Below are 19,543 nucleotides of genomic sequence, written 5' to 3'. Positions count from 1 at the left end.
AAACGCTAAAAGGCCACAAAAGATAAATGACAAATGACGTGTCTTAAACTGTGCGCAGAAACCATCTACTAAGTATATCCATACACAATATCCTCGGCCTACAGCAACAGCAGCAGCAACAGCTACAGCTACAGCCTCTCATCCTCATGGCTCAGCCATCGACAAGCATCCCATCACATCACATCGTATCGCATCGCATGGCTTCGCATCGCAGTGCATCGCATCCATTGTGGCCATATACTCGTAATTTCTAGCAAAGAAATATCGCACAACAAGTGCAAATGCAATTAGTCTCTGGCTTTATTTGTTTAAACGAATGCCGACGACTCCTCGGCACTGACTTCACTGACATTCATCATCATCATCGTTCGGCGCATCATTATCATTGTAATTTTCTTGTTCTTCTTGGAACTTGTTGCAGTCGGAACAAGAGCAACAGCCACAGCAGCAACAGCAGCAGCCGCAGCAGCAGCCACTGCACACAGCCAACTGTCTGATCTGTCTGTTTGTGGTAACATTTAAAAGCCTTATAATTGCTTAGCTGATTTTCGCTGTATTTGGCTTGTCCAGCCCATTAAGATGGTTTAGATGCCCGGCCATCGTTCGCTGTTGCACATCATTTTACCTGGAAGGTTCCCCCAGTTGCGGCTGCGGCGGCGGCCTCGCCAAATCCCACCAAAAGTGAACCGTTCGATTCTATGGATGCCAATCAAAATACGGATTCAATTTCGGATTTGATATTTGCATCAGTGGCGCCGCCAGGCCGATGGCCTTGGCCAAATATGGCAGCACACAAAAGTAGGCAACGATTTTTGCTGCATGTCCCCCAAACTGTTGAATGCACGTAGCAAAAATGTAAAGTTGTACAGGTGTAGAATGTGTAGACACAACCGATTCAAACGGTACTTTACTTTTCGATTCATTTTTGCAAATTTTTTTCCCCAAAATTTGGTGCCACGAAATTTACGAATTTGTTTGTACCGAACACACATTTGCAGGGTGGGTTTCCATATTTAAATTAAATAAATTAATTCCCCAAATCCACATAATTTCTCATTATTTTGTGTTCCCTTTTATATCATAATCTTTATAACAAGAAATAATCCAGCAATCGTTAATGTTCTCAATATAAAAATTTATTGATTTTCTGTGTGGGGTGGTGGGGGTTGCACATTCGACAAAAAAAAATACAATAATTAAATAAAATTTTAAATTTAAGTTAAAATAAATGCTAAAAAGCTAGCTATTGCTGTTCCTGCTGCCTGCTGCCCCTGAGCCATGAGCCATCTCCTATATGGCCAGGACACACAGGCCGGAGACTGTTGCTAGAGCTAAACATTTCTCTGACTAAATGCTGACTAAAGTCTAACTATAAAACGTATTTAAGCTACATAATAATAATAATAATAACATAAAACACAATTGATCGTACAATACGTAGTTCGTGGGCGTGGGGAGGGTAATACAAATAATTAGAGTAGTAGTCGCACAACATCGATCGTTGCTGATCAAAAAGGGGGCACAGAATAAATTTACAAAAACTATACACAATTTCTGGATAATAGGAGAACAAACTAGGGGGGGTGGGGGACTATAAGGGATAATGGTTACACCTGAAGCTTAAGGTTACGCTCTTGTGGTTTTTTATCTAGTTTTGGCGGCATGGAGCGGCGAGCATAATGGCAGACAGACTCTTCTCTGACTCTTCTCCTCTCCCCAGCAGCTCCGTAGTATGCCGCTGTAGACAAATCACATCTAGCACATCACAGGCAGATTTTACGTACAAGTAGATATGTTAAAAAAATATGTAACTAACACTAATAGCTAATATCTAATAGCTACTACTACTGTATATAATATATATATATATCGATGTGTGTTTGTGTGTGTGATACATCCATTGATTTCCATTCGTTAGATGCCCGTCTCGGCGATTCCTTCGTCATCTGTAAGATTTTTGCAATGCCAAAAATTATTTTAAAAAACTCAATTCAATATTAATTTTCAGTTTAAAGATCGAAACACAGTGCTAAGAGAGACATTCATTCCTACAAGACACATAGGCAGAGTGTGGGACATTAACCGGAAGTTTGCTGGTGCATAAATAATATACTGTGTATCTGTGTGTGTGTGCGTGTGTGTGCGTGTGTGCGTGCCTGCGTGTTTGTGTGTGTGTGTGTTATATACAATTCTCGTGTGTGCGCTGAGACAGTTGTTAGAATTTTGTGTTGCGTTGCATTGTTGTTTTACTTGTTTAGTCTTTGGCCAAAAATCGAGTGCGTTATGCGTAAGAAAAAAGCGTAAGTCCTAATCAAAGTAATATTTGTATTTGTTTGTTGTATGTTGCATGTTGTTTAGGTGCAACAGCAGGCAATTGTTGCGCTTGGTCTTTGGTCGTGTATTGCTGCTTGCTTTGCTGTGTGTGCGTAGGATAGTGTAGTGGATGTCAGTATGTGTGTGTGGGTTTGTGGGTGTGGGTGGGTGGGGTACAAACCTAAAAGCGGACCTTTCTCTTATCACTACCACCATCCATCCTCATCAGCCTCGCGACGCTTGGCCCCATCTCCATCTTCCTTGTCCTCATCCTCGTCATCGTATCATCTTCGTCGGTATCTGCATCGGACTTGGTGCAAATTCTTCCCTGGTCACGCTGCTTGTTGTGCTGCTGCTGCTGCTGCTGTTCCACATTATCCACCTGATCCTCACTAATACTGCTACTGCTGGCTGTAGACAGTGTGGCTGTCGTCTCATTGTTCAATGGCTGCTGATCATCATCATCATCATCATCATCATCATCATCGTCATCGTCATCATCTTCCTCGTCATCCTCGGCATCCTGATCAGCTTTTTCATTCGGTTTATTGATGCTGTCCGACAGTGACACTTCTGCCATCGCGTGCTCCTCCTCCGGCTTTCCCATCAACTCCTGGTCCAACTCCTCGGCCAGTGCCAGTGATGCCCTCAAGGTCTTGGCTCCCATGACCGCTCCAAGGGTTCCCATTTTGGGTTTCATTTGCTGCTGCTGCTGGTGCTGCTGCTGAAGTTGCTGATTCGGGCGCTCTAAGTAAATTTTAGTCACTTTTTTTTTGCGTTTTTCGATTGCAGGAGAAGCAGGAGTTTTTTTTATGTTAAAGTTGATATATGTATGTGTGTGTGTGTTGTGTGTTGTGTATGTGTGTGTGTAGAGGGGGGTTAGGCATGTGTTTATGTGTGTTGGTGAAGAGAAAAAAGAAAATAAATTATTGAAAAATATTATTTGGTTAGTTACAAACAAATTGAAACAAAAATAAATCAAAAATATTTCCATTAATAAAAACCACCAAAAAAAGAAATGTCCCAATTCCAGCAATTTTTTACTTTTCTTTGTGTGACTGTGTGTGTGTGTGTGTGTGTGTGTGTGTGGGGGTCAGGGGTACTGTATATACATACATAGTACATATATTTGGTTAAGGGCGGGAATTTTCACATCAAAAAATAATCATCAAAGAAGGAATAAAGATGGGAGCAGGAAAAGTCTAAGGAGGAGCAGGAGCAGTGAATGGAATAGTAACAAATGACGGGAGGGAGCAATAACTCAAAAATAATGAGGCAATAATAAAAAAAAAAAAAATAAATAAATAAATATAAACCTCCCACACATACGAGTACAACACCACACACTTCGCGCAGCAGCCCAACACTCACCCTCGTAGCCATCATTGGCATGCAGCTCCAACGAATCGGCCAGCAGATGCTCCTTGCCCTCGAGCACCGCCAGCAGGCACTGATGGATGCACACATACTGCTGTTCCGTCTGCACCATAAATACGCGCTCTGCACAACAAGACACAAAAATAGTTCGATTAGATTCAATTAATTTACATTAATTTACGTTGAGGCGCTGCCTGGCCACTGACTCACCCTTGCGCATGGCAAACACAATGCCAAATATATCCACATAGTCGGACTTGTGGATGTGCTGCAGTATCCGATCGAGGGCAATAAATGTGCCCGATCTGCCGACGCCAGCGCTGCAGTGGACAATAATGGGACGCATATCGGTGCCGATGGCATCGCGAAAGGCACGCACGAAACGCACCAGCGACTGCGGCGGCTCCGGCACCCCAAAGTCCGGCCAAGTGGTGAAATGGAAGTGCCTCATGATCCGCGATTCGCAGTTCTGCCAGAGAGCAAACGGAAAAAAAGCATCAGTAAAAACATTCGAACAAAGTATTCATTTTTGAGAGGGAAAACTCACCCTGGAGACCATGAACTCGGAGATGCTCCAGTCCCGGAAATGCGTATCGATGATCAGCTGGACCTTGATGTCGCCATAGAACATGGCCACACGATCGACGGGCCAATACTGGTCGCACTTTTCACGCCCCTTCTCGAAGCAGCGCGTCAGCATGACAATGGCCCGCGAGTTGCTCTCCCAGCACATGCGCCAGAACTCCTCGCGCGTCGAGTGTAACGGCCCCTGGGTGACGATAAACTCACGCGGCGAATTATGGCCGGGCATGTAGTTGGCATTGATATAGTCCGAGCCATCGTCATCGTCCACCGGCTGCAGCTTGAAGCGTGAATGGTCGTAGGGCAGGATGTTGGTGAAGCGATTCTTGGGCCGATTGCACGGCAGATTGGCGAAACTGCAGGCCTGGTCGCGTCCCACATGCTTCAGCTCCTCGAACTCCTCGCTGAAGCGAAAGTCCGAGTCGGCGGACATCAGGCGATAGTGCTCCCCGAAGTCCTTCACATGAATGGGCCGATTGGGCGTCACATAGCCCTCGGGCAGAGCGGCCAGCTCGTCCTGCATTCGCGACAGCTTGGTGGCGCGACGAATCAGATGACAGCGCCGCTGACAGTAGGCGACCAGTAGAATGGCGGCGATCAGCACCAGCGACACCATCGTCACAGCCACAATGAGCGTGTCGTTGCGATCCGTTGTGATGGGCACACTGTACGCGGTGTCCGTGAACTTGTCGTCGTCGGTGAAGGCGCGCACCTTGATCCGGTATGTGGTGCCCGCCCGCAGCGGCCCATTGCAATATCCAGTGCGCTGTTTATCGCAGTTGGCCGAGCCGATCGTGAAGCGCTCCATGACTGAGCCACTGCTCATGCTCATGCTCCTGCGGACGACACTCGCATTCGACGCGGCCCCCCCTCCAAAGGGATTGTAGGGCTCGATGGCCTGATAGGGCAGCCACACCGCATACGACTGCACATCGTGCCAGCTGGGCATCTCCAGGCCGGACGCATTCTTGCCCACATCCTCCGCCACAATGATGGTGTAGAAGCGCACCAGGCCATGGGCATTGGAGAAGTAGCTCTGCCGGTAGCTTATCTCAATGGTGCTGCTCGTCCGCCCCACCTCCAGGGGCGTCACATTCGGCCCCGGGACAGGCGGCGCCAGAATGGGCATTACCTGGACATGGTCGCGCTCGGCGCCGAAACCCAAAGCGGATTTCGCTTGAAGGCGAAAGATGTACTTGTTGCCGGGCACCAGATTATCGATCCGCCCGTGGGTGGCGTTGACCGGAAACTCGTGGCTGGCCACAACATCCGCCGCATCGTCGATGTTCTGGCAGCTGATGCGGAAATAATCGATGGGTCCGTGCTGCTCACGCGCCTCCAGCAGCCACACAAAGCTCACCTCCGCGGGCTGCACATCGCTCGGCTGGAAGTAGTCGACGCGGCCGGGCACCGCGGCCAGTGTCTGATAGCTGGCCGAGATCGGGGCACTGCTGCGCATCAGGTTGGGCGGCGGTGCCAGTCCATCCTCTCGACCCGTGCTGCTGCCGCTGCTGCTGCCGGAGCGCACAACCACCGTGAAGGTATAATTGTGGTACGGCCGTAGCCCATGGAGCGTCATCTGTGTGAGCCTCGTCACATTCTGCAGCAGCTGCGGCGCCTCCTCGTCGGCGCTGAGATACTGCAGCTCAAAGTCGGTAAACTCGCCCGCGGGGGCCGTCCAGCGAAGGCTGATCTCGCGTGCCGCCACCTGTGTGGCCTCCAGGCCGCTGATCGGCAACGGATGGAGCCTGTATAGGCGCTGGATGGGCAGGCTGGCCACGCCACCGCTCACTGTCCACACGGTCACATTGTACAGACGTCCCGGCGACAGACCCGTAAACGTCAGCTTTCGTTCCGTATCGTTGGCCATCTTCTCCTTGTCCTTGATCTGGGGATCGCCCATCGAGAAGCGATAGATGTCGAAGCGAGTGCTCGATGCCGGTGTCGGTGTGTAGCTCAATGTGATGGTCTCTTCCTCGCCATTGCCATTGCCGTTGCCTTTCGTTATCGCTTTCGCCCTGTTCCCCCCTCCGTCTGATGATCGGGCATTCGAAATGAACACATCCGACTGGATGAGGGGCATGGTGCGCGTGGAGAGATGCGTGATGCCCGATCGTATGCCATTGGAGCTGGCCTGCACCTCAAATCTGTACTGTCTGCCGGGCGACAAATCCTCAATGGGTATCCGCACGCTGGGCGATGTCACTGAAAGATATTATAAATTATTGATTACAGACAACAAAGAGTCAGGGCAGGGCGGGGCGGGACGGGGCGCATCAACGTACAATCCTCCAGCTGTGTGACATTCTTGTATTCGACACGATCCACCTCATCGGTGGGCCACCACTTGAGGGTATAGTAATCGATATGGCCATCGGGACGGGGCCATTCCAGGGTGAGGTTGCGCGAGTCCACCAGCGGCACCACATTCGACACTGGATGCGGCGGCATGGTGACATTCAGCTCCAGTGGACTGGGACTCTCCACCCCAAAGCTGATGGTGTTCACCTGGATGAGATATCGCTCCCCGTAGTGCATATCCTCGATGCGGGCATGACTCTCATGGACATTGGCCAGCCGCTGCCACGGCGATGCAGCCGTGCGATATCGCACTACATACTCGCTGAAATCGCTGCCCTCCGGCGGCTGCCAATGCAGCACCACCAGATTTGTGTGCACCGTTTGCAGTGTGAGATTCAGCGGCGGCTTGGGAACTACAGAATGAACAGAACACACAGATTCGAGTTTTGTCAGCACATAAAATAACAGAAATCAGGGAGGATGGAGGATGCACACTCACAGACGGCCTGGAAGTAGGAGTGCGGCTCACTGCGTATGCCATAGCTAATGGCGTACACCTTGATCTCATAGCCGGAGCCCGCGTGCAGATAGTTGATCGTCAGTGCCGTCTCGTTGGTGGCTATGGTGCGCTCCTCGCGCGTACCATTCCGCTGGTAGTGCACCTCGTAGCGATCCTGCTGTGAATTCACATCGCTCTTCCAGCTGATATTCAGGCCCAAGGGTATGCTGCGCAGCTCCTGGATGATGGGCGCTGCCGGCCGTGTGTAGCGTGTCATGTATGTGACATTCGAGGCGACGCCATTGGAGAGGGCCTGCACCCCGACCAGATAGCGTCTACCCGCCTGCAGAGAGTCCAGCGTGTACTCGGTGAGAGCGGTGTCTATCACTGTGTCCAGCGCTGATGCCACAGCCACTTCGCTGTCGTTCGTTTGCTCATGGTATCTGCAGAAAAACCGAAAGTTATAAGCATCAAAGCTTCTGGCAAGAGAAAATGGGCATTACCTAATACGATAACCATCCTGTTTTCCAGTCTCCGCCGGCTCCCAGGAGATGTGCAGCGCATTGCTGCGATCGTCCAGGAAGCCGCCCAATGTGCGAACGGGTCGTGGACGCAGCGTCACCACCGCAGTGGCCGGCCACGAGTTGACATTGTCGGCAATGGTCTTCACCACCACATCGTAGGTGCGTCCCGGCTCCAGAATATCGGGGTAGTCGAAGGTGACGCTGGTGGCGTCCGTGCGCGGCACATTGAAGATTCGCCGCGATGTCGACAACATCACCTGGTAGCCATCGAATTCGCTGTAAGTGCGCGGCGGCTCCCAGCGCACCCGGAACGAGCTGGTGGTGGTGTGGGCCTCGTCGAAGGTCACATTCAACACACGCTCCGGCACCGTGAGGTAGCGGGCTGTGGTGGGCACAGACGAGGTCTCATCCTCGGACACCGTCTGCACCGATATATTGTATTCCCGCCCTGGGACGAGGCCCTTGAATGCTGCCTGCGCCGGACCCGGCGGCTCGCCCTCGCGCTCCACATACAACACGCTCTCGATGGCATCGTCCGGTGTGATCGAGACCTTGTAGTGGGTGTAGATGCCAGCCGGAAAGGGCGGCTGCCACAGCACCAGGAGCGTCGTCTCGTTTCGGAACCACACAATGAACTTCCCCGGCGTATTCGGCTCTGTGTGTGTTCGATGTGGCGGAGGTGGAATGGAAAGGACGGACGGACACACAGGAAAGAGGTTGGAGGGAGAGATATGATGTGCATGAGACAGATGATATTTTATTGTACGTCTACAAAACTAAGTCTACCATATCTATCATCTACGGGGATGTCGGAGGATTAGTGGATTTAGCTATGTACATATGTATGTATTTATATCCCTGTGTTCCACTTTCAGCACATTCGCAAAAATATCCCATAAACGAATGGACACAAAAAGAGGCCATCTGACACGAGCGATAATCGATACGTAATTAAATAAAAAAAAAATCGATAAATAATCTATGAAAAATCGATATTAAATTAATAGTTAATCGATATTTGATCGATAAATCATAACTACATAATCAATAAATTATTAATACATTATCGATATCAAATCAATAAATAATCGATGAATTATCAATACATAATATAGAATCGAGAATCATATATCCGAATGCAAATGCGAATGTGCTGCCAATGGAACTGTGGTTTTAGCCAAGCTAAATTCAGGTGTAAGAGTTGTTAAGCAGTGCAGGGGGGAGGGGTAAGGGTTACAAGAAGTTTAGTGGTAAGCGAGCTATTGATGGGACAAAATACAAAACACAAATAAAGACGCATCACGCCCGTATCACAATGGCCCCTAAATTCACGGACGGTCGTAGCTTCCCACCATTCCACTCATTGAATTATGGCACCACTGTACGAAAGCGTTAGGTGTGTAAAGGATCTGTGTATCCGCAGCCATTTATTAGCAGTAACAAACAGAACAGAACAGAACAAAAACAACAAACTAAAGAAAGGAGGAGAAATCTATAATACGAGTGTGTGTGTGTGTTGTCTCTAGGAGGGGTTACCTGCTCCGATAGATGCTCCAATCTCTATCCAGAGATTCTCCCTGGAAGGAGTGCAATAAAGTGACAAAAAGGCAACATGCCAGGAATACGAAATTGCGAGACATTTTGTGAGGGATTCAGAGATACACACACAGAGAGAGACAGAGAGAGAGAGAGAGATAATTATGGTGTTAGTCAGATGAGTATTCAGGATCATCCATCACCGGATTATCAGATTGCCAGACTGCCAGATTGAACGTATTAAGGTATTTAGATTAAACATATTAATTATTACAAATCACCGGATTATAATCCACAGATTAACAGAACACGTTGGCTATGGTTAATGTTATGGTTACGGGGGATTAAAAGTTACACTTGTTGCCGGGACTGCGGGTGCCGCCCGTCCGCGACTTACTTGTGGTAAAGTTGCGACTCGTATAGGCCACCGACTCTTTGCCCTGGTAGATGGTATAGGCCTGCACTTGGTAGCTGCCGCCCGGTGTCAGCTCCTTGGCCGACAACTGGAGCGTCTCTCTGTCGTCCAGCGCATAGCTCCGATTGAAGGGCAGATCGGTGAGGCCCAGCACCTTGATGCGAAAGCCCGAATAGTTGCCCGTCCTTGGGGGCTTCCATGTGATGAATGCACTCTTGCTGGAGCGCAACTGTACGCTCAGACTCGCTGGCGGATCGGGAGCTATTCCAATGGAATTGATGGGTGAGAAGATGGTTATCTCAATAATAATCCGATAATCCTCACCAGTTGTTATGTTCACCGTCCAGGTGAGCAGCTCCTGGTGCGTGGAGTTTGTGTAAAACAGCCAAAAGTTGTACTCGGTGCCGGGCAGGGCACGGGAGAACTTAATGTCCTTGCCAATCTCGCTGGCCGGTATCGTGGTGTTCGGTTCCGGATAGCCAAACGGCGGACTGTAGTCGATCCTGTAGAAGGCATTGTCATTGCTGCTCGCATTGGGAACATTGATCACCAGATCAGCACCACTCGAATACTGCAATCGGGAAAACGAAATAGTTCGGTAAAAGTAAGGTATCATAAATATATCGATATAAATAATATGTGACGTCATAAATTTTACTTCAAAAACAAAAATAATCTTGGATATAATGGAATCATAATTAATATGTCGCTAAAAAAATGAATGAATAATTTTTAAATTAATCATAAATCATAAATAAATCATAAATTCAAAATCGATACACAATAAAACGATGCATCGGCTCATCTAATCGATCCGTTTCACGCCCGCTATTGTGCAATCATCTCTGCAGCGATATCAATTTCCACCTTTCTACGCGCCTGTTCTCGATCTTTGCCCACCTTCATAACTGACCTACATCGCTCGCTGCAATCGTTCCTCCACATTAATCGCAGCGATAACACCCCTAGAGATAACGATGAGAGCACCCTGTGGATTCCACCCTCCTGACTGGGTGCCAATGTCAGTAGGTGACGCATGGGCAAACGGGGCGATTGCATCTCGTGCCAGGCAGTAATAAATTATATATGCAGATATATATATAGCACACAGCACAGACACACACACACACACACGTCTGTAGTGCTATTTGTTGGAGGACTAGCCTCGACATCGAGTTATCGTTCATTTTGAATGGCCTTTGGAATGACCATCTATGAATGGTATATGGGGGGAGGTACGTTCAATGATTATACTCTATGCCAAAGTGTACCCTCAGTGCTCAATGGCCTCGGGGAGGCAGCAGTACAAGCAGCAGCAGCATCAACAGATGCACAAATATCAATCTGTATTTCATAGTTCTTATATGTATATTTTATATCTATTCATCCATATATATCTATCACCGGTATCTAACTTTACAGCCATCTATGTCTGCAGTTAGATTTATGTAAATGATTTATGCTTGGAGATATCCTGTCTTTTATATACATACATATCAGATCTTTTATATTTTACAATTTTAATCCCGAATTATATTGCACTTTTCGAGTTGCGCAGTATAACAGAGCACACAAATTGTAATAATTATTATAATTTGATTATAATCAAAGTCGCAAATTAACAAAACAGCAAATATATTCCTTTTTCTTTGTTTTTTTTTGTTTTGTTTTGTTTTCGAGATTATCGCGCAGCTCGATAATTTGCTGCGACTGCGGCTGCTGCGCCGCCTGATCATCTGATGGGATATATGGATGATACGAGTAATACCCACGAGTGATCCGATGATCGAAAAATGATGCTAATCACGTGCCAAAGATCGTTGTTCGAATATTAAGCCATGACACGTCCGAGTCTGACGTCATTGGATTTTCGGATATCAGTTTTTCGGGATCTTCAAGCAATAAGATAGACGTAAAACAGTTTTGAATGGAATTTCCTTGGTGCCTAGGCCGGAAAATAGCAATTGAAATTGTTTTACGAGTATTGTGCCTTTTTTCCAACGAATATGGAAGTGAATGCAATTTGAATATGATTTCTCAATTCGCTTTTTTTTTTCTTTATTGTTGTTGTTGTTGTTGTTTTAGTGTTTTTTTTCTTCATCTTTTTTTCGTTTGCATGTTACATGCAACAAAAAAACAACAGCAAAGATGATGATGATGATTGCATGTGGGAAACGGAAGTTAAATTTGTATTTAGTCAAATTAAGGCAAACAATTAACCCTCCTGCCCACTCCACGCCCATATGCAACCACACACACACACAACACACATCGACACCTAATTGTACAGTGCATCTCATGTGGAGTCGTCACCCTCCTTCACTCTCGTACGCGTTATGTGATAGTGCAGCAATAATAACAATAATAATAATGATAATGATGATGGATGATGACTGACTGAATGATAGGACGGAGCGTCACCGAAAAGCAATCGTTATCGTGTGTACTCTTTCGATGAGTAACGATAGACGTTTGGAATGGCATTGGTGGAATGGTCATTGGATTCGCCTACTACTAAATGTTTATTTATTATACGGATAGCATTACACGTCTGACAATGCAGTGTCATCCTTACTTCCATGGACACGAAAGCAAATATTATACAAAATATGTGAAAAATAGATTCTATTAAATTATAGAAAAATGCCTACATATACCGGAAGTTTAACTAAACAAAAGAAGGACGCAAAATAAAATTCCGTGGATATCGTAAAAATCAAAATAAAAAAATACTTTGGATAGGAGTTTTTCTATTCATTTTTTAGAAGCCGACACTCAAAGAGTATTTTATAATATATATTTTGGCTTAAAACTATTTTGATTGAACATTGAAACTATATTTTATGGTATATACATTGTGCACATGCTGTTGATTTTTTATTTTCTGTCTCTGATTTTTGCCTTTCACTTTTTGTGCTTTTTTGCTTCTTTTATTTTTTGTGAGTTTTGGGGGCAATTTTTGGGAAAGTTTTATGTTGCGGCAAAAGTGCGGATCCAAGTAGCAACTGTATTTTTGAATGACCTTGAATACACCTCCAATTCCCAGCCCCTGCTTAACACTCCACTTCTACTTCTCTACCCCCTCCCCCCCACTTCCCAATTCTGCCAAAAAAAACTTTCCTTACAGCCACGTGATCTCCCCCCCATCGTGTGTGTGGTGATTGACCATAATTACAAAACCAAATAGAGCCCAAATCCACAGGCAAATAACAACCGCAAATATAAGTTTATAGTTATAGTTTTAGTAAGTAATAGTGTGCAAATTGCACGAATCCAAAAAATATACACACATACATGCATACATGTACATAAATATGTACATATGATGCGGAGTGCGAAAATATCGTGTCACAGAAAATCAAAGCGAAACAGAGCGAGCCACAAACCAAAAAAAAAACAAAAAAACCAAATTAAATGAAAACCAGATCGGGCCGAAGCTATTGATACCCTTGTCAAAGTTGGCCCCATCGTTTTTAAAATGTGTGCAGCAAAGGGACTCTATGACCATCAGTCAATGATTAACATTCAGAATGCCCTACTCTGAAAAGAAAGTGTATGCAAAAAGGCGAAGTAAATAGCAAATAAACGCAACTAATGCCGCCAAGGGGGGATGCGTGCGAACTTATTTGGTTTTTTATTTATTTTTTTTTTTTTTAGTAGCAGGGGATTTGGGGAAGTCTTTGTTGCTGTTTATAAAACGTTTGTATGTTTCGTTGCTAATTATTTTTATGGCCAAAATAGAGCCAGCTAAGAGTGGGGTACAAAGGAAAGGGGGCAGAAAAATAGATACTATACAGGGGACATGGAGAGAGAGAGATAGATATCCAAATATCCAAAAGCACAAAAAACCAGTTACGCGAGCGCCCAAGCTCCAAATCATACACGATTATATGTATACCCTGTATCAGATGGGTAGCATCGTTTTTGGTGAAATATATGCAGCGTAGTACATAAGTCTGAACATCTACTGTTCCATACATGTCACGTTGATTCGCAGTATATATTTCTCATAAGCGAAATAACACAAACAAAGACCTTTCGCAACGAAAAGCGAAATTTTAAATCGGCTTATAAACAAATCATATATTATAAATCGATAAATCAGCAATTCACAATCGATTAAAAATCGTCGGTATTTATGGATTACGATATCGATATTACGCAAAAATAAATCCAATATGAATATGTCTTTTTGATTCTAAGTTTTAGGTAAAATTCACGTTAAGGGTATGGTAAGCTTCGTTTCGCTTTCATGCCACTGCACTCCCTTTTTTTTTTTTGCAGTGTATCTTATGGTATCTGTATTTATTGCTATTTGTGGTTTTTTTTTTGCTGTTGTTGCTGTATTCAATAAACAAATTGCCATTTTATGCACCTCCACTTTAAAAACAGAGAGGGGAGCCTTCAATTGAAACTCTACTTTGGTTTTGTTTTATTTTGTTTTTTTTTGGACAAGCGTAGCAATTAAAGCATATCTTACGAATTTTGTGTGATTTAATACAGTTTTTTGTTGTGGTTCAGGTCGAGTCTTGGCCCAATTTTCGGACTGCAATTAATATTCAATTAATGGATTACATAGAGACAGGTTATTGTACATCAGAGCTAGACAGAGATACAGAGAGAGGAATAACTACGTTTTGGATTTATTTTGTCACAGCTGGAACTTTTTGCAGGGAGATTTCATCTTCAGTATTAACGCTATTAACGCATACAAGAAAGGAACTGCAGGGGGAATCATTTTCAAAAGTGCAAAACAAATCGAATTATATTATTCCCCTCTCCAACCCACGAGACGACTGGATCGGATCTCTCCTCTGATCGTTGTTTGAGTTTTCCATTTACACCGCAAAATAATTTGCTGCTAAATGTGGGATTTCTCCTCGTTTTATTTTGTTGTGTGCTTCGTGTCTATATTTAAAAGATAACCTCATATATGTGCATATGGGGGGAGGTGGGGTGAAAGGAGAAAGATACTCTTTCCGTGTAGAATAAACAAGTCGCAAGAGAGGTACAGTTACAGTCGTTCATCCATCCATATCCATTCATCAATTGTTGCTACTGTTTCCAAAGGGAATGACGACAGTTGACTGTCATTTTGTATCCTCTTTCTTCTTCTTCTTTTCCTACACTGATCCGAATCCGATCCCATCCCATCCGATCCGAGGAGAAGGTACAGTTTTGTGGAATGTGGAATGCGATCGACAGACTCCACCCAAAACAGAGACAGAGAGAGAGAAAGAGAGAACACGAGGGGAGAAAGAGAATGGAAAGATGGGGTAGCAGCGCACTTGCGCCCTGCATTTCAATTAGCAGTAAATATCTTTTCTCCATCTCCACCTTCACTCCTTCTTTGGCATCGCATAAACATTGGAGAGAACGTAGAAGATCACAAAAACAGAAGCACAAGAAGCAGCAGGAGGAGGGCAGGGCGGGAGGGAGCCAACAGAAGCCGAAGCAGAAATAGGAGAGGATAGGAGGAGAGACAGAAATCGAAAGCAAACCGAATGCAATTAATGAAGTCCTAAAGAGCTCTTTAAGTTCTTTTTGTTCTTCAACTTATAAACAAAATGAACAACCGAAATAAACATTAAAAAAGAGTGGAGATCGAGATAGAGCGAGAGAAAGAGACGGTAGAGATTCAAGTGAAGTATTTAAGAGTGTGCCCTGGAATCGCTTCATTTTATGGTTTATTTCGGTTCGCTATTTTAGGGGATTGTTTGGGTTAATTTGCCCCCAACACTTGACACAGTTCTCTATGGCTGGTAATGGAGATGCGACTGGGGTTTGGAGAGAGAAGCTTAATTGCCGGCAATGTCTGTTTGATCTCCTTCCAAAACCATAGTTAACCCATGATTTGTGTGTAATTTATGTTCATAAAATACCCTTTAGAAAATATATACATGATCGCATGTGGTACTTGTGGGACACATATATTTTTGGGGTAACTGATCAGCTTCGCTGATGTCATCGCAAGTCTTTTTGTTTTGCTTTTGGACGGTTAGTAATACAAATACTTTGCGTCAAGTTCAAGCGATAAGCCGGCACGTAATGACCCACGGATCTGCAATCGCAAGAAAATGTTCAGATAAAAGCTGAAGCCAAAAGCTAAAAATCAAGGCGACCAGCTCGACGCACGTGACACACTGACGTGAAATTATTCAAGAATTTCCACGCAACATAAACACTCACAAAAAAAAATAATAGTTTTATTAAACGAAGCGCAAATCAGATCAGAGGAAAAATCTCCAAAATCCCAAAAAAAAAAAAGGAAAGAGGATCATCAGAAAGGTGCAGGAGAGGCGCTTCAGAACCAACCTTGAGTTTTACTTGCGTTTGCTCTTTTTTTGGCTTTGTTTTTTTTTCTTTTTGTACTTGTCGTTGGCTTTTGTTTTATTGGGCCTTTGGTTGTTGTTTTTTCCCCCTCTTTTTTGCTCAACAATGCGACAACAATGCAAAACGAAACGAAACGAGTTTTGTAAACGAAATAATAATAAAAGAATTCAATAAAGGGTAAAGGCCCGAAGATGGGGGATGGTGGGAAGCGAACGAAGCTTGGACACCCTTCGATCGCGTATATCCCATCCAGTCAGACTATTACTCTACAATCCCGAGGGCCGTTTGTGTCTTGCTTTGATCTAAAACTCCAGTTCGAACCGGAAAAATAGTTAAAATAGTTTGCTTTGAAGTTGTGCAAAACTTGAAAAGCAAACGCAAAAATATTCCAATCATAAAAAGAGACATTTCCGTTTCATAAATTGGTTGGGGTTTTTGCGGCCTGAGGTTCGCCCGGCCACTCAAAATCGAAAGATGATTATTCACAATTGTTGCATAAAACTGTTGTACAATCTGACGCTTTCCACCGCGACTGTCTTTTGTCTCTGTGATTTGCTGTGATTTTTTAAGCTGAGCTGTGTGTTCAATTACTAGAACTGCCAGCGCAAACTACGACGACCAGTTAGACGAGTTCCTAAAATACATCTTATAGAGCAGCAGCAATAACAAAAAACCAGCTAAATAATATGGCTTACGACTGCTAAAAGTTACTATATTGACTATCAATTAAAATAATATACGAGTATTTTCGGGAAAAACCCACAGATGAAATAGGGGGTCGGTCCCTCAGCTGATAGGCATGAACTTTAAACCGTTATCTTTGGTGGGGAGTAAGGAGACGAGCCGGAGCCGAGCCGAGCCTCACTCAACTTTTGCACCCGCACACGAAACACGTTTCACAACACTCTTTTATTTTTCTTTCGACTCTTTCACTCACCTGCGGCCAAAATATTGTCAAAATGCTCAATACAATCCACATGTGTGGCTGCGACGGCTGTATTTGTGTATGTTGTTGTCGCCGCCGTCTTCGTCCATGTGTCTGCTGTTCTGCCTCTGCTGGTGCTTCTTCTTGTTGTTGTTGTTGCGGTTGTGACCGCCGCTGTTGTTGTTGAGCTGCGCAGTCCATATTTCAGGTACAGTAAAACCCGGAGATGTGCGAGAATTTGCTGTTGCTTTTGCTATTTGCTGTTATAACATCATTTGTCATTTATCCGGGCATCTGTATGTACTCTATATATGCATTTATGTATGCATGTACATACGATATGTACATGTGCTCAACCGGTCATTACTTAATTAATATTGCACTTGTTTTCAATGGGGGTGGAGCTGGAAGGGGAGAATCGAGAAGTGAAGGGGCAAACGCAACGATTTTAATGTTTTAATTCGATTTTCGTTTATGGGCAAACAAATGTGTAACGGCACTGTCACATTCTCTCTCTTGCACACGCACACACCACACATATATACACTAACTCTAACACTAACACTAACACACTAGAGCAAGCGAAAGCGCTGCTATGTCGCGACGCGCCGTCGCTCTGCAGGTGGAAACCAAAACCAAGCCTCCGTCGCAGTTGCAGCGGCTGCCGCTGCATTTCAAGAGATCAAAGACAGGCAGAGAGAGAGAAAGAGATAGAGAGCAAGAAGTAAACCACACACAAGTGCGTATGCATTGGTATGTGTGGGTTTGAAAAAAATAAAATAAACAGGCAGAGGCATAGACAAGTCCATGGTGCATTGATATCGGGTGACGCCTTCCCGCTTTTGAACCGCATATGTGATTAAGACTCATTCTCTCTGTGCTGCCGTATATGTATGTATATGCAGTGCAATGCACGCACTAAATCAAAATAGGTAACTTTGGTTGGAGCACGCTCTTTTCATTCCCCACCTTTTATAAGTTACAACTTGGACATGTCAATGCAGGTCGACTGCATTGCATACACACACACACAAACATAAGTACGTGCGCGTCTGGCTATGTACGCGCATGTAACGGCGCTTTACTACAACTACAGTAATCTGTCGCTCAGTGGAGACACAACAAATTTGACCACTGAAAACGATAGCGGATTAATAGTTAAATATTCACATACTCGTACAAATTCTCATTGTGTCATATCTGTTGTGTCTTCACTGCAATTCACTTCTCTATATTAACGAATCTTCACTGTACTATTACTGTTGCTGCTGCTGCAACTGTTCCTGCACTGCTCTTTTGCATTACGAAATATCAGCAATTACCCGACAATTGTTACTGTGACTGTTGCTCCTTTTCCCATTCACTCATTTACACTTTTTGTGCGGGGCTTTTGCCCTCTTCTCCCTCTTCGTCACAATGGCACCCCCATTTCTCTGAATGGTTAATAATAATTACATTGAATGCTAATTACACGCAGTTGCTCCCCGCAGCAACAACTGTGGCGGCCCTTTCCTCTCTCGCCCACTCTCTCACACTCCTCACACACACATACAAACAAACACACACACACACACGAGTGTACACCAGAGACAACAAAATGCGACGGCGGCGGCGCAGCGGCGACGTCATCGTGTGCCCACAAACAAAAAAAAAACTATAAAAAATTCACTAGGCATTGTTGCCTCTTTTGCTGCTGATGCATCAATTAAATAAACTAGTCACGTTTCATTTTTGATGGGTTTTAGTACAAAATGGTATATCTTTCAGCTTGTTTTTCGGACGATATACCTGCCACAAATCCCGCCCAACGTCTGCGCAGTGGCAGCGACGGCGGCGTACACGATGACGCTGGCAGCGGTGGCGGCGGCAGCACAAACAGTAAATCCAAATAAATAACAACGATCGCGTACTAATTCAAGCGCGTCGTAAACACTAGGTTAAAAAAAAGGGACACACACACAAAAAAAAATCTCGCTTGCCAAACTGTTTACAGAAAACGGTCGAATTTACAGCGAGATTTACCAGAAACTAGTTACTGACATTTCGCACAACAGCACGAGATCCAAATATACCGCCGCCGCGATCGAAGTATTTGTTGTCGTACGGCGGCAGCGCTGCTTAGGGATGTCAAATATTGATATTGAGATATCAATCAATCGATATATATTTTTGCCGATAATATATTTGTAGTTGATATAATTCAGACTGGCGAATATATTTATTTTTGTGGTGTATTTCGTAAGCTACCTGAGTTCAGGGGAAATCTACACTAGTTTTCTGTTGTTGCAAGTCGTTAGACGACATACCCGCAATTGCAAGTTGCATCGATGTGCACAGAGAATTTGAAAAAATTTTCGATATTTTTGTGCGATAGTCGGAACGAATATGGAGTTTAAATAAGTACCTTTATTTCGAAAATAACAATTGAACCCAGATTCGATTTAGTTTTGTAACGAAATTTTTCTAATTAAATTTTTTTAGTGAAAATCGTTAATCATCGGGTCGTTCCGAGAGATACATATACATATCACACAAAAATATCCATCAGCACCAAAAAATATCACCTATATATATCGATAAATTGATATGTCAACATGTATTGTACATCCCATCCCTAGCATCGCGTTAGCAGTATCAAATAGAGCTGCACGATGTGTTGGCCCGTTCCGTCTAGAGGGCCAAATTACCAGCCTTAGCTTGTGGAGCCACCGCGGCAGGCGGCCCCCGCCGACGCCCCC

General features: G+C 44.7%; 1 protein-coding gene across 1 annotated transcript; it reads right to left on the bottom strand.

Moving 5' to 3' along the window:
- Positions 1 to 1,216: 1,216 nt before the first annotated feature.
- Positions 1,217 to 18,912, bottom strand: LOC111066310 (tyrosine-protein phosphatase 10D). The gene is given in 13 exon segments (XM_022354812.2): positions 1,217 to 1,946; positions 2,495 to 2,591; positions 2,594 to 3,060; positions 3,685 to 3,813; positions 3,901 to 4,159; positions 4,238 to 6,477; positions 6,558 to 6,986; positions 7,073 to 7,515; positions 7,576 to 8,251; positions 9,530 to 9,808; positions 9,872 to 10,118; positions 16,818 to 17,209; positions 18,594 to 18,912. Coding segments are annotated over 11 exon segments (5,430 nt in total). The 5' UTR covers positions 17,007 to 17,209; positions 18,594 to 18,912; the 3' UTR covers positions 1,217 to 1,946; positions 2,495 to 2,519.
- Between the last annotated feature and the right edge of the window lie 631 nt (positions 18,913 to 19,543).

This window comes from Drosophila obscura, unplaced genomic scaffold (genome assembly GCF_018151105.1).
Source record: "Drosophila obscura isolate BZ-5 IFL unplaced genomic scaffold, ASM1815110v1 contig_165, whole genome shotgun sequence".
Classification (NCBI taxonomy): domain Eukaryota; kingdom Metazoa; phylum Arthropoda; class Insecta; order Diptera; family Drosophilidae; genus Drosophila; species Drosophila obscura.
Note: the sequence above shows the minus strand (reverse complement) of the source record. Positions and strands in the feature narration are given on the sequence as shown.